Source organism: Coturnix japonica, chromosome 19 (assembly GCF_054131305.1).
Source record: "Coturnix japonica strain WE chromosome 19, WE-NBRP24, whole genome shotgun sequence".
NCBI lineage: Eukaryota > Metazoa > Chordata > Aves > Galliformes > Phasianidae > Coturnix > Coturnix japonica.
Genome location: NC_140681.1, coordinates 2,139,704 through 2,153,581, shown reverse-complemented (window position 1 = coordinate 2,153,581; position 13,878 = coordinate 2,139,704). Strand labels below are relative to the sequence as shown.

The window sequence follows — 13,878 nt, the reverse complement described above, 5'->3', positions numbered from 1 at the left end:
TGGCTAATTCCATATGATCTTCTGTGGGAAATGCTACTTAGCAGTTAGTCGGTATGTTATATCAGCTTTTAGAAGTGCTAAAACCCATCAAAGAGAACTTATTTGCTTTTCTTGCATATTGCCAAACCCTCAAACACTACTCGATGCCTATTCCACTCCTGGACATTTGTTCTATTCTTACTGCTCACACTGTCTCAACTTTTATGACATCCACAGAGCAATGATACTCAAGCCTTACCTTTCTTACCTCCTATTAAATTAATGTCCTGCAGACGGCTTCAATTAGCAGCCAAGAAAACCCAGAAAATGCAGATAATGCAAATAATAATTTGTAAATATCCCTTACAAAGCAATTCACTTCAGTTCAGTTCAAACTTGCAGGGAACACAGCTAAAACAGATATTCAGCATTACTAGTTCTGTGTTCTCTCCTGGGTGAGAATTATCTCCACTATTAATTATTCCTCTTCTTGACCTATTTGCATTTTCAAACATTGTTTCATATTGCGAATGAGCTACCCAAACCTTTACATGTAGCATTTATATATCACAGTACATGAGAGGCACTAAGGACCTTCACAGTCTGTGTTTCCTTTTCTCCAAGTAATCACAGCCTAAGCGAGGTGAGTTTTATTAATATATATTATATCTATTAGGTCAGATCAGACATTCAGCATGAGAGGAACAACTCAACAGAAGTCAAACGTCAGCTGGATGAAAGAGCCTGTATCAGTGTTCACAAACAAACTTATCTGCCTCTGGCATCTGATGAGAGACTGCAATTGGCGACTCAACGATCGTGCCCAACAGCTGAGCCGGAGAAGTGGATCCGCAAAAGTAGTGCTCTACATTTTTTTCTTGATTTACTTCAACTTTATAATTACCTACAAAGACTCATAGTAGCCACGTTTAAGCCTTATCTATATTTTTGTCATCCATGAAACACAAATGACACATTCACAAACATAAAGTCCTAAAACATGCAGGGGAATTCTTAGCACATGCTTAACCCAGAAACCACACATGACCCAAAAATAAAATATAATACAAACAATGCCTCTAAAACGTAGTTACGCATATGAGAGCTTTAAAACATGGTGATGAAACATAAGGTGCCGATCAGTCGTACAATATCAAACCTGCTAAGGCTAGTAATTTCAAATAGAACCATTCAGGATTAGCTTTGCATTACAACCAAATCCGTCCTTAACAGAAAAATTAACAATTCTATAATTCAGTCCGCTCTGTGAGGCTTAGCTTCACCTTTTCCATACAGTGCTGCATCCTCGAGGTAGATACTACTCAGAACTGATGACATGCTGTCTATAATGTATACTAAATTCAGCATCCATTAACCAAGAAAATAATTTAAGAGCTGTCTGCTTATGCAACTGTTACAAAGGCACTTCGTAATACAGGGTAAAATTTCCTACTGGAAAGACCACCAAAGGTACGAAAGGAGAAATTCTGATACAAATTCATCTAATCAAACCCATTTTAACAGACACTTTTCCCCAGCATTCGCAGGGAATGGATTCCCATGGAAGCCTCTAACAGGACAAGTTAGCTCCGGCACACAAAGAAACAACTCCAGAGCCACATGTTCCCACCTACTGACAGAACAGCCAGGTTTGCCCACTGAGCAAGACTCCCAGAAGTGACAGAAGCCAATTGCCATAGGCAAAGACTACAGTAACAGCAAAGGACTCACTACAAGGGGAAAAAAAGGCAAAACTAGAACAAAACCAGAAGACCTTGTACATTATGTGCTTCCCCCCCTCCACCAATGGAGTACCAACTAAACTGGTACTGCAACTGAAGCCGGCGTGTTCTGTTCCTCCTCTCCCAGTCATTCAAGTTTTCTTTCTTCACTGAGTAGAAAAAAACAAACAGAGGGGACAGCAAAGTGCATTATAAAGGTATCCTAAATTCCGTAACACCAGACAGTGTTTGGTACAAATGCACACCGGTCTGTACAAGCAGCACATAAACACACACACACAAAGAGCAAAAAGTATTAAATTTTAGGGGGAAAAAAAAGAGTTCATAACTCCACATACAACTTAACTGTGAAGGCACGTAGCCACAGTGAGGCATCCTTTTCCTCTAGAAATGCCAAACTTCTTCCTACACAAAAAATTCTCTTGAGACATTTTAGCAGCACAAAAGCACCTGCAGCTGCAAGGCTGCCTCTAGGAGAACCTGCAGCCCAGCTACAGCTCTGTGCTGCAAACAGAACAGCTACACAGGATGTTTTATGCTGAGAACGAGCTATTTCTTACCAGGACTCCTCAGTTTTGTTTTTTACATTGCAAAATACATTTTCAAAGAGAGCACATCTCAGCATAAATTGCAGCGTATGAATATCAATGCAAAGGCTGTTATGTCATCCTGCCTTTCCCCAGCATACAGACTAGTTCAATTTTTGGCTTCTTAGGCTATTATTAGAAAAGGGAGCTTCCCATTTAAATTGCAAATGATAACAAGCTGAAATGTGCTGCATGTTTTTGTTCGGGAATGTACAGAAAATACATCTTAATCCACTTCAGTCTAGTCCACGGAGAGAGCTTGTTTTCTCAGTGCTGACTCCATTTAATGCTTTTGAGGTCAATTCCATCCTGCACCATTTCCCAAAGAGGACTGTAAAGAAGAAAGAAAAAAAAAATGAGTGCTATCTAAAATGCAAAGAACAACATCAGCAACAATAACCAAACAGGCGACATCACCAACTACATGACAAATTCAGGCGTATCCATCTGCCCTGCCCTGCTGGAGGTCAGTGAACTTCACACAACAAATCTCCAGTGTTGTACTCACACAAAACACAAAAGGGAGAAGGCAGGTGCTCATCTCCTGCTCCCACTTTAGGCACGAAGTGCACATTTCTTAGAGGCTGAGCCCTCACAATTCACACTGCCCAGATAAGTCAGAGATCCTTCAGTTTCCCCAGAAGGAAATGAAGTGTATACATACATGCAGTAATACTATACCTGGCTTATAAACTCTGAGTTGCCATTCTCCATGCTTGCTCTACTCACATTACTTCCTCATATGGATAGGCTCTGGGAAATGGCTTGTTGACAGGTTTGTTTGCTTAAACATTTTTCACTACAGTTAAGATCAAGCCCACCACACACTCTGGCAACACTTCTTTGCATGCAGAGATACGAGCAGGTTTTTAAAGCAGACACCTTCTTTCAATTAAATCCAGTTCCACAAATGATTACCATACCTAAGAAGTCTCCAGATTCCACAAAAAGATGGCTCACCTCATTTCCCTCAGCCTCTTAACGTGCTGTATGCATTTCTGAACTGTATAATCTATTTCTTCCTCGGTAGTGAAACGACCAATGCCAAATCTAAAACAAAGGAAGAGCATTACTAACTGGAACGGTGTGCATATGGACAAGTGAAACAAACTCACCATGAATTTTCAGCAGAAAAGAAACATATCTGGAAGCAACAGGAAAATCACTCCACACACCTGATAGAGGAATGAGCCAAATCTTCATCTGCTCCAATTGCCCGCAAAACATATGAAGGCTCCAGAGAAGCTGATGTGCAAGCACTAGGGAAAGGGAAAGGGAAGAAAGGCCAATCTCACACTTAAATTCACATGCAGATGCTACACTTCACGATCTCCAACACAGAACATGTCACTTACACATCTAATATTATTAACCTTTACAATAAGGTTCCTCACCCACTTGGAAATAACTAGTGAACACAAGGAGAGAGGAGCAAGGGGAGTAGTAGCTCTGCTCCTAAAGAATGACAGGAGCAGATATGACATGGAAACGAAGGGTAAGTCAGGAGCAGGAGTAAAGAAGAGAATGCATAGATAACACTATGTATTAATACAGTACCAAACAGAAGCAGCAGTACTGCAGCCCAAGAGGCAGTTGAAGTAGAAGCTGTGTATAGAAGGTAAAAGAGCCAAGGCAGAACTACCCAGGGAAAGCAACCCATCAACAGGAACATTAAAAAGAGAGAGAAAGATTTCACAAGTTGCTGCCTGGCTGCATTACGAAGTAATAAAGAACAGGCACAGAGGAATCTGCAGCGAGATGGCCCAGGAATGGTAGAGGACACAGAACCTCCGTCCTCGAGCAGGAGGCAAAACTGGCTACGTGGTGTTACTCAATTTGAACAGGCAGCAACTTGCAGCACAAACCATAGTGCTGCTTAAAACAAGTGCATGAAGCAGAGACTCAGAACAGATCTTCATGTTAAAGGAGACTGCAAAGGCCAGTGCATGTGAAGACTTGTTCTCCTTGTTCATAATACCAACATATTTCAAATTAAGACACGCACTTCTGATTTTGTTCTCAGAGGTGAGAAAAGGAAGGCACTTCATTAACTTCATTGTAAGCACGAAGCTGGTGTTCATAGCAGAAATGTTGCTCCTGTAGAGTCAATACAGCTCTCTAAGAGTGCAATGAGTTTCCTTTCTGCTTTTACATTAAATACAGACTCTATTAACTAAGGTAAATTCCAATATCGGTCCAGCCGCAGTGGATACTCGTCATGATCTGCCACATGTGTGAAATGCTGCTGAAGGACAGAAGCCCCAATGGTGGCAGCCTTTAGAATGAATGTCACAACCAGTTACGATTTAAGTCTACCCAGACAACACAAAACGAGTCTGCAAAGCTGGCAGGTGGGAATTTCTAATTTTTTTGCTTTCAGGATGAGTAAATTTGACCTTCAGTAGAAACGTGTTGCTTCACATAAACACCACCCCAGAATGCAGCCAATGCCAGGCTGACTCACCAACCAACCCAGCAAACACCGGGCACAGAGCAGATCCCTCCTTACTTTGTAAGTCTATTAGCAGACGTTATTTTCTCTCCAAAATATGCTGCTCCCCTTCCCACACATCCCACCTACCTTCCTGAAGACAGAGCCACATCTTTCAGGGCCATGAGAAGACTCTCCCCTTCCACATACGCAAAAGATAAATTGACACATCCTACAAAAAATAAATGAAATAGAAAGAAGAACTCCCATCAAATGAAATGCACAAGAAACCCCACGCCACATGGCAGCACTCACACCACGGTTAACTACAGCGCATCACTCAGCCATGACCATCAATACCACAAAATACACAAAAATGTTTCTAGCAGGGTCAGGATTCTTCCAGCACTACCTGGATAACGATGCTCTCTGTCTCCATTCATAACCACATCAGGAACTTCGCTCATTATTTTCGTAACAAGCCGTTCTGCCAGTTGTGAGATTCGCTTATGGTCATACTGGCAAAGAAACCAAGAAAGAGATCAAAGAAAGCAACAGCGCAAGTCTGAGCTCACTGAACCACCCAGTGCCACCAGCTGTACATGGACTGAAGTATATGGGTGTGGTTATATGACATCTAAACCTTAAAAAGGGAACTTTAACACTCTTAATTCTACCAACACTTAAAAAAGAGAACTGCCGGGTTTTTGTGAAGGCTATTTCAACCTTCAAAACGTTACAAATAATTCAGAAAAATCCATCTACAAACAGCTCTCAGAGAAGTGCCAAGTTTTTGTGCTTCAATACAAGCCAGGCACACGACATTAAATGACTTGTCTTGCAACACAACCAAGGGCAGCTTTATGGTAGAAGCGTCCCTTGCTTGCCTAGGAGCTTTCAAAGTGTATTCCATAAAACATGGACTCACGATGAGTCACCACATGATGGCAGAGTTGTGAACTCAACCATCACGTGACTTTATAACATGTAACCTCCACAATGAGAGCTGCCCATGAGCTGAGTCTCATTCTAGACTAAAAACGATGTCACTTGCCCTAAAAAAGCAGTCAGGTATCAGCTCCAGTGCTCAGAAATGGACAGACACACACATCTGATTCATCCTTGCTTACAATAACCTGGTCACATTCTCCAAAAAAACCTTTAAAAGGAAACAACCTTTCTAATATGTTTTCTTTTTAAACGCCAGAATTCTGACAGAGCAGGAAAAGACTCCAGATGTGAGGCTCCTGCAGCACTGACCATACGAGGGCTCTTCAGCTTCCAACAAGGCTTCAGTAACCATAGGATCCCTGCCTGCCTCATAGGAAGCACCTCCACTCATGTGTCCCACTAGCAGCACATACAGCAGAACCAGCAAACAGAACGTTCTGATCAAGAACAAAACAACAACCCACCACCTACCACCAATTTCTGGCACCCGGGTCAGACGTGCTCTCCCACGTACCTCCATCTCTTCCTGTGCCACCTCACACGCAGCCCCCAGGCCCACAGCCAGCGGTGTGGGCACAGTCCCCGATCGCAGCCCTCTCTCCTGGCCTCCCCCGCTCTGCAGCGGTTCCAGCCGCACACGTGGCCGCCGGCGAACATAGATGGCACCAACCCCTGGACAACAAGGAGACAGCTGGATGCATGCAGCACACATCCACAGTTCTGCAATTATGCAAAGGGACTCCGAGATTGGGAAGCATTTGTTACCCCAGCAAACATGTACTTGGACACCTCAATGGAGAAAAACGTGTTGAACACAGATAGAAGCACAGTGCTTTCCAGAAAGCTCCCCTCCACCATCCATACAGCTCTACAGCTGCACTCCCAGAGCTCCTGACACTGGAGGAGCTCAGTTTCTCCCAGAACACTTCATCACTGGAGGGCTCTGTACTGCCCAAACTTCTGACAACCCCTGAGGAGATGAAGTTCAGCCCTCTGCTCCTTTTGTGCACAGATGTTTCATTCATTGAGGTGCCCACACTGATTTCCACCTCAACGCTGTAGAACTCCTTCCCCTGGATTAGCAGGCCAGCCACAAGTCCCACAGGGGGAGGCTCAGCCTTTGGACTTTTGTTTTTGAATACCATAGAGAATACGGCAAAGGTGACTTCTCCCTCTGTACATCCTGTGTCACAAACTACATGGACTGCAACAGTGACTGGGAGTCAGCCACAAAACCCATAGCTGGATTTTAAACCCCATACTGCAGAGATGTAGAAAGAGGGATGAGTGGGAAGAAGCCACTGGGAGTAGAAGATAACCAAAAATCACTGACTTTAAACTTTCCACTTACATTTTTATTTCCATGTTACAATTAACACTTGGACCTAAACTTAACCCCACAAATCTGAAGTATTTCAACCACTGCAGCATAAAAGCTGCTTCATACCCTTTGGAAGACCCTCAAAGAACTGCTCATCCTAACGCTACCACCATTACAAGACACCATTTCTTCCTTCGGTGAAGCCAGCTCACAACTTATAAGCACTGAAGAAGACCCAGCAGCACTGCCCGACCCACTGAAAGTCAGCCCTTACCAGGCTGAAAACAAACCACTACAGTTTAAGTAATAGCAGCATGCACCAGGACAGACAGGCTCGACTTTCTGCCTCGTGCAGTTATTTGTTTTTCATGCTTGCCTTAAAAACTCATCAGAAAAACACTTCAATGGATACCTTTGGGCCCATAAATCTTATGGCCACTGATGCTCATTAGGTCAATCTTCAAGTCATTGACGTCCAGAGGAATTTTTCCAACTGCTTGTGCAGCATCCGTGTGGAAGAAAACCTTACGTGAGCGGCAGATCTCACCTGGAACGGAATAAACAAAAGCAGGAAGAAAAACATGATTTCACCTAATTGTTATGATCCCGATGATTCCAACAACGAATCTAACACAGCCGTGTACAATGGGGACCGGTCCTGAGGTGACAAAGGAAGAAATGCACATTGTCACATCTCCTGCAGTCCAGGCACGTGCCTACAGCTGCTCAGGAGCTATCTATCCTACTGCAGGCAGTCCCAGGCAGGTCATGATGTGGGGCTACGGGGAGTTCCTTCAGCTGAAATGTAAAAGGTCTTCCACTGCTCAGAAGTGGGACAGTTTCCAAACTCACACCTGCCAAGGCATAGCCCTGTTTAACTACAGAACTACCCAAATGGGACACCCAAACTTCTGCACAGCTGGACACAATTTTCTTCTTACTTTTCTTCCCAACATCTCTCTGATCTAAGTTGACTCTCATCTTATTCTTGCCAAGAGCAAATGGCATTAAAAACTTTACTGCCCCAGTACATCTTAGAGCACTCAGTTCCATGCCCAGAGCATAAGCATAATTAGCAGCATCTCAACTCACTCAAGTTTACTACCAACTGTTTTTTTACATTCAGAGCTCAAATACACCAAGGGACAAGGAGATAAAAAACAGCTCACCCTCCACAGAACCCATATCTCACATAAACACATCCCACACCCCTCTGGGCAACATGCCTGGCATTCCCTTGCCAGCACGGAAAGAATTTTCTCCGGTGGTCCATTAAGAACAGCACTGCTATTGCTAACAGGAGCCCACAGCCTTCACACTGTCAGCACCCCAGGCTAACTCTGCAAGGCCTGGAATATTCAGCTCCTTATCAAGGTGTTACAAGAACATCAGCATTTGAACTTGGAACAACCACGACGCTTTGGGACTACAGATACAGGATGATAACAGAGTCCTCAGGCCTATAAGCAACTCAGTGATGGTAACTTACTGGCCAATAATGAAGGCATATAATCCTGAAGACTGGGAGAAGAGCCAGGGGCACTCTGAGTGCTGCTTTAGGTGCAGTAACAGGGAGAGAGGAAAAGGAAAAAACAACATAAAAAGCATAATCTAAGCAAGAGGAAAAACAGCTGCTGGGCAAGATAAGCTGCCTGCCACAGCCTGGGAAAACAGCACCTTCCAGAACCATGTAGGGCATGGGCCTGAGCCTAAAAACTGCATACAAACTTAAACATCTTTAAAGGACATCTTGAGTACGGGGCAGGAGGACGTTCAGGGGTCACCATCACAGAACTGCTGGCACACAACAACAATGGGATCCCGAGAGCTACACAGGTATATTGCCGCATCACATCTAACATTTTACATGAGTGTGTTTCTGTAGCAGTCAACTACGAATTTATTATGTCTAATGGTCCAAAGTGACAGCAGGAGGCACTGGAGGCAGCCATCTACTTACCAATGTCACCAATTGGCTGCTTCACTCCTATTTCGTTATTCACGGCCATCACAGAAACCAAGCTCGTGTCTGGCTGGAACGCAGCCTCCAGCTCCTGGTGAACATTCAGGAGACAGAAGTTGTGACTCAAAGCAGAAAATTCTTGACGCACACAATTTGCCAGCAAGCCTCAGCCCCCGGCCCAACACCATCAGCAGTTCCCAGGATCTGACAAGCATGTTACCCCGTGTGAGCACAGAATGCCAGCAGGAAGCAGCACGCTTCATTTCTGCACATCCCACTACGCACAGTGCCACCCGACACCATCAAGAGAGCAAAGGCTTTTGCTGCAAGTCTCACACCCTGCCATGAACTATTTTTTCAATGAATTAAACTCCCAGAAGCTGGGGTAGCCCACATCAAGGCAAAGCAAAGCTGGCTGCAAAGCAATTACCCCATAAACACAAAAGCAACACAAAGGTGGAGCGTGCCAGCAAATTTCCCCATGAATGTCGTTAACCCTTCCCTGCCTGCTGGGGATCCATCCCTGCGCCACTCACACATACAAACACACACCAACTCTTGGCTGCACAGCACACCTAGACATAAAGCCAGTACTATCTATTTACAGAACACAACCAAGGAAATCAGCGCACAGAACTTCTCAGTCTCAGGACTGTGGCCATCACGCCCAGAAGGGTCAGTGCAGAAACCAGAAGGGAGCACAGCAGCCGCCTGCTGCCTTGAGTGGCTCCGGGCAGGAAACTCACCACCAGCTCCCGCACCAAAGCCAGCTGCAGCCCCACCATGGGCCTCCACAGGTACACAGCAGCTCTGCCTGCACAGAGGAGCCGGCAGCAGCTGTGACAAGAGATGGGCTCTGACAGACAAGTCTGGGGCACCAGAAAGAACAGAAAATCCTCCTCCAAATGTGACAGATTGGACTGTGACTCTCCTGCTGTGGTGCGATATTTATCATCCTTTCCCTCTGTATTATCAGAGGACCCAAGGTCCTCTTCAGCACCGGCCCCAAGCAAAAACCTCTTCTACCCTCACCACCTTTCTGCCCCTTGATGACTCACCTTCAAATCGATCAGCCCATTTTTCTGGACCGGCAGGTAAGTGATCTGGAAACCTTCAGCCTCCAAGGAGCGGCAGGAATCCAACACACACTTGTGCTCTGTCTGTGTGGTAATGATGTGCTTCTTCCTGGACTTATAGAACCTCGCAACACCCTGCCAGGCACAGCGCACGTACAGGGAAGGCGCCGTTAGGTCACCCAGGAGAGCAAGATTTGGGTGAGATGCTCAGAATCAAGAAGAAAATGGTGAAACAGTTAATGTGAAGGGGGTGGTTGGCACTGGGCGATTCCAAACAGCACTGACTGCACAGGAGCATCTCAGCTCCAAATGCCCGTGAAAAAACGCTATCAGAAGAAATCCCAAGTGCTGCTTAACAACAGAAACAGCTCTTACAAACCTGCTGTGGAGTCACAGGCAATGAGAAGCCTGAGAGACCACACAGCGCAGGCTGCAGGTTAAAACACAGGCTAATCTTAGGGAAAAGGACGGTCGTAATTAACATCCCCACTGTTTCCTAATGAAGATACCAACTGTGCAAACAGCAGGGTCGTATTTGGTGCAAATCAGAGGATCGTTCAGTTCACCTCTGTGTAAAACGAAGTCACACCCTGAGCCCAGCTGTGCGCATCTGACAAAAGCTGTGATGTGTTTTAAAACTGCACCGTGTGGGAGATTACATCTGAATTACGGGGACTCGTGGGGCCAAAGGTGGAGCACAGCGCTGCCTTCTGCTATGGAACAGCACAGCCTCGGGAAGAGCACTGAGCTCAGCGCTGCGGGCAGAACGGGGCAGAGCCAGCACGGCGGGCAGCAGAGCCTGCAGGCATGGGGGAGGGAAGGACACCTCAAAGGGGCACCGAGCTCCTAACGGGGCTGTTGTAACACGGTACGGGTCAGCGCGGCCCTTTTACCTTAATGGCCATATTATTCGATTCCGTAGCCCCGCTGGTGAAAATGATTTCCCTGGGATCTGCTCCTATCAGATCTGCGACTTGCTGTTGAAAAAGAAACGCAGATTTGAGGCGACGCGACCAAACGCGCTGAATTCCCCGCTGCGAAGCGCTGCCTTCAGGAACGGGCCGTAGGTCGTGCGAGGATCGTGCGAGGATCGATCACGGGCGGCACGTTACGGCCGCCAGCCCCGCAGCCCCGCAGCCCCGCACGCGTTCGGTGCCGGCGCTGTGCGGTCCCTCCCTGCCATCCCGGCCCGCACTCACCCGCCGGGCGCGCTCAGTGGCGGCCTCGCTCTCCCATCCGTAGGCGTGTGTGCGGGAGTGCGGGTTCCCGTAGCAGCCGGTCAGGTAGGGCAGCATGCGGTCCAGCACGCGCGGGTCCTGCGGGCACACACAGCGCTCAGAGCCGCTCCCCCGCCCCGCGCCATCGTCCCGAGCGCTGCGGGATCCGGGCACGCACCAGCGGGGTGGTGGCCTGCACGTCCAGGTACAGCGGCCGCAGAGCGCCGCCTCCATCGCCGCGCGGCCCTGCGGAGACAGCGACGCGGGTCAGGAGCCCGCCGGGCACCGGCCCGGCCCACCCGTGGCGGACCCCGCCCGTACCCGCCCCGCCCCCATCGGTCCGTGTTCGCGGTGCCGCCGCCGAGAACCGCCGCGGGGCGGGAGGAACCGGGCGCAGAGCAGCCGGGCTGCGCCACAGCCGGTACATGGCCGAGGAAACGAGACCGGGGGACACGGCGCCGCTCCGCCCCTTCCGCCTGCACCGGAAGCGGAGGCCCAGGCGGCGGTGGCGGTGAGGAGCGGGAGGAGCGGGGACACCGAGCGGAGCGGGGCTGAGCTTGGGAACCGTGTGTGTGTGTGTGTGTGTTGTAGATGCCCGTGACCGTGGGCCCGTACGGGCAGTCGCAGCCCAGCTGCTTCGACAGAGTGAAGATGGGCTTCGTGATGGGCTTCGCCGTGGGCATGGCCGCGGGAGCGCTGTTCGGAACCTTCTCGTGCCTCAGGTCGGCGGGGACGGGACGGGACGGGGGGGCACGGCCTCGGGGCGCTGCGGGACGGGAGGGGGGTCCGGCTTTACAGAGAGACTGCGGGGCACTACGGGGCGTTGTATTGCGGGACGTTGCGTTGCCGGGCATTGCATTGCGGGGCGTTGCGGGGCACGTCCGGCCGGCGCCGCCCCGCTCGGCCCTTCGCCCTGCTGTTCGCCCGCGCAGCAGTAGAGCTGTGTGAGGATTGTTCCGCTACAGCCCAACCTTATGAGAACACGGGGTGCAGGACAGGAGCGTCTGAACGCTGACAGAGCTTTGGAGCTTCCTTCACACTGAAAACACAGCAGCACAGTGCAGAGCACGTTCATTCACAACGTGGTTTATGGCACGATGGTATCACACAAGCTGCTGCACTGGAGGGGCTGTCAGTACAGCAGCTCAAACTCCTCTATTCCCCCCATTCAGATTAGCTGGCGGTGCCGATTCCCCCCTTTAAGGCTGTGGGGCACCGGCAGTTGGAGGTGCTGCTCTGTGCTCCCTGTGCAGCCGGTCCCACAGCTGGCAGCACATCGGTGTGTGGAGCTGGGGCACAACCCCCCTGTGCCTCCCCCCGAGATGACCACAGCACAGCACAGCACAGCACAGCACAGCCCTGCAGCTCCAAGTAGCGCCCGCCAGTACCGCAGTGTCTGAGGTGCAGCTGGATGGAGCTGCCCCAACTCACTGGTGGTACAAACCAGCCCCGCTTTTCCTTGTAGCAATTCAGGGCCGGCTGCTGGCACAGCCTGAGGGCATCGCTGCACACCCAGCCTGCAGGAAGAACAGTGGATTTGGGTTCCCCCGTGGCTCTTTGCTGGCTGCACCTGTTGGTTTCTGCTGTGTGTGTCTGCATCAGGCTTCAGCTTCGGTGTAATTTTCCCCTTTTTCTTTGTCTCAGGATTGGGATGAGAGGACGAGAGCTGATGGGCGGAGTTGGCAAAACGATGATGCAGAGCGGGGGAACGTTCGGGACGTTCATGGCCATAGGAATGGGGATCCGCTGCTGAGCTGGAGCCCGGGCTCCTAATCCAAAGTGCCCCTGCCCAGCCACCCCTGTACCATAATAAAGTCTTTAGATACTGGAACAGTGTTTTTGTGACCTCGTGCCACACCTCCCCTTTACATAGACGTCATCTTCACGGGATTTCTGCTTTCCTCACCTCCTGCTCCATGACAATGAGAATTCAGGCCCTGCTGCTCTTTACTGGAGTTCCTCCAGCAGTGGCTGCTTTTCCCTCTGCTGCTCGTGCAGCCCACGTTGCTGATGCCACCATTCCACTTCACTGCTGCACTGCAGGAGTCTGGGAGCTCTTTTGTGGTTAATTCAGATCAGCTGCCGCATTTCCCTTGTACTGCAGTAATAGCTGATATAATCCCCATTTTTGGGCGCTAAGTGACACGATCACCTGAACTCCTGGTGGAAATTCCATGCAGGGCACAAAGGAACCCAGCCTGGGCACAGCCCGTGGTCCAGCCCCAGGCAAGGACAGAGCCGAGGTGCTCCTGCACCTGTAACCAGAGCCTGTTATTCCCTGTGCAAGGAAAGGCACGTTACCTCTAAGAGCACACTGTGCTGCCGGGCCTGACTGCACACTGCACCAGCACAGCCCCCCTGCTCTTCTGCACAGCTCTATAAGGTGTCAGAGCTTTGCAAAGTGAAGCAGGGCACTGCAGCCCACGGTGCTGCCTGGGGTAGCACAGCCCAGCTGTGACACACTCAGCTCAGTGCTGCCATTTCCAGTTCCCTGCCTTTGGAAGCACGCCTTACCTTTGCTCCTGTTGTGCTGAAGGACAGAGGTTGGCCTCACGGGGGCAACTGTGTCAGCAGAGCCCGGCCCAGCACCCACAGCATCATGCAGCACCCA

The 13,878-nt window shown here is 49.1% G+C and overlaps 2 protein-coding genes across 6 annotated transcripts; one reads left to right on the top strand and one right to left on the bottom strand.

The window, feature by feature from the left end:
* Positions 1 to 623: 623 nt before the first annotated feature.
* NFS1 (NFS1 cysteine desulfurase) lies at positions 624 to 11,738 on the bottom strand. 4 transcript variants are annotated; one of them, XM_015881282.3, is made up of 13 exons: positions 11,589 to 11,738; positions 11,446 to 11,513; positions 11,250 to 11,366; positions 10,944 to 11,027; positions 10,033 to 10,185; positions 8,972 to 9,065; positions 7,424 to 7,558; positions 6,205 to 6,362; positions 5,152 to 5,257; positions 4,890 to 4,971; positions 3,484 to 3,567; positions 3,269 to 3,358; positions 624 to 2,639 (listed from the first exon to the last, which is right to left on the bottom strand). In XM_015881282.3, exons 1-13 carry the CDS (start codon positions 11,692 to 11,694, stop codon positions 2,576 to 2,578), a joined length of 1,341 nt encoding a protein of 446 aa, XP_015736768.2. In that variant the 5' UTR covers positions 11,695 to 11,738; the 3' UTR covers positions 624 to 2,575. The 4 variants fall into 4 exon arrangements, with proteins under 4 accessions (XP_015736768.2, XP_085376198.1, XP_085376199.1 ...); XM_085520072.1 differs by lacking the exons at positions 10,944 to 11,027; positions 11,250 to 11,366; positions 11,446 to 11,513; positions 11,589 to 11,738 and having other exon boundaries at positions 6,205 to 6,410; positions 10,033 to 10,937; XM_085520073.1 differs by lacking the exons at positions 8,972 to 9,065; positions 10,033 to 10,185; positions 10,944 to 11,027; ... (1 more) ...; positions 11,446 to 11,513; positions 11,589 to 11,738 and adding an exon at positions 8,501 to 8,639 and having other exon boundaries at positions 6,205 to 6,410.
* On the top strand, positions 11,596 to 13,098 carry ROMO1 (reactive oxygen species modulator 1). Of its 2 annotated transcripts, none has more exons than XM_085520084.1 (3): positions 11,596 to 11,688; positions 11,859 to 11,989; positions 12,912 to 13,098. In XM_085520084.1, exons 2-3 carry the CDS (start codon positions 11,859 to 11,861, stop codon positions 13,018 to 13,020), a joined length of 240 nt encoding a protein of 79 aa, XP_085376210.1. In that variant the 5' UTR covers positions 11,596 to 11,688; the 3' UTR covers positions 13,021 to 13,098. The 2 variants fall into 2 exon arrangements, with proteins under 2 accessions (XP_085376210.1, XP_085376209.1); XM_085520083.1 differs by lacking the exon at positions 11,596 to 11,688 and adding an exon at positions 11,746 to 11,778.
* Positions 13,099 to 13,878: the final 780 nt, after the last annotated feature.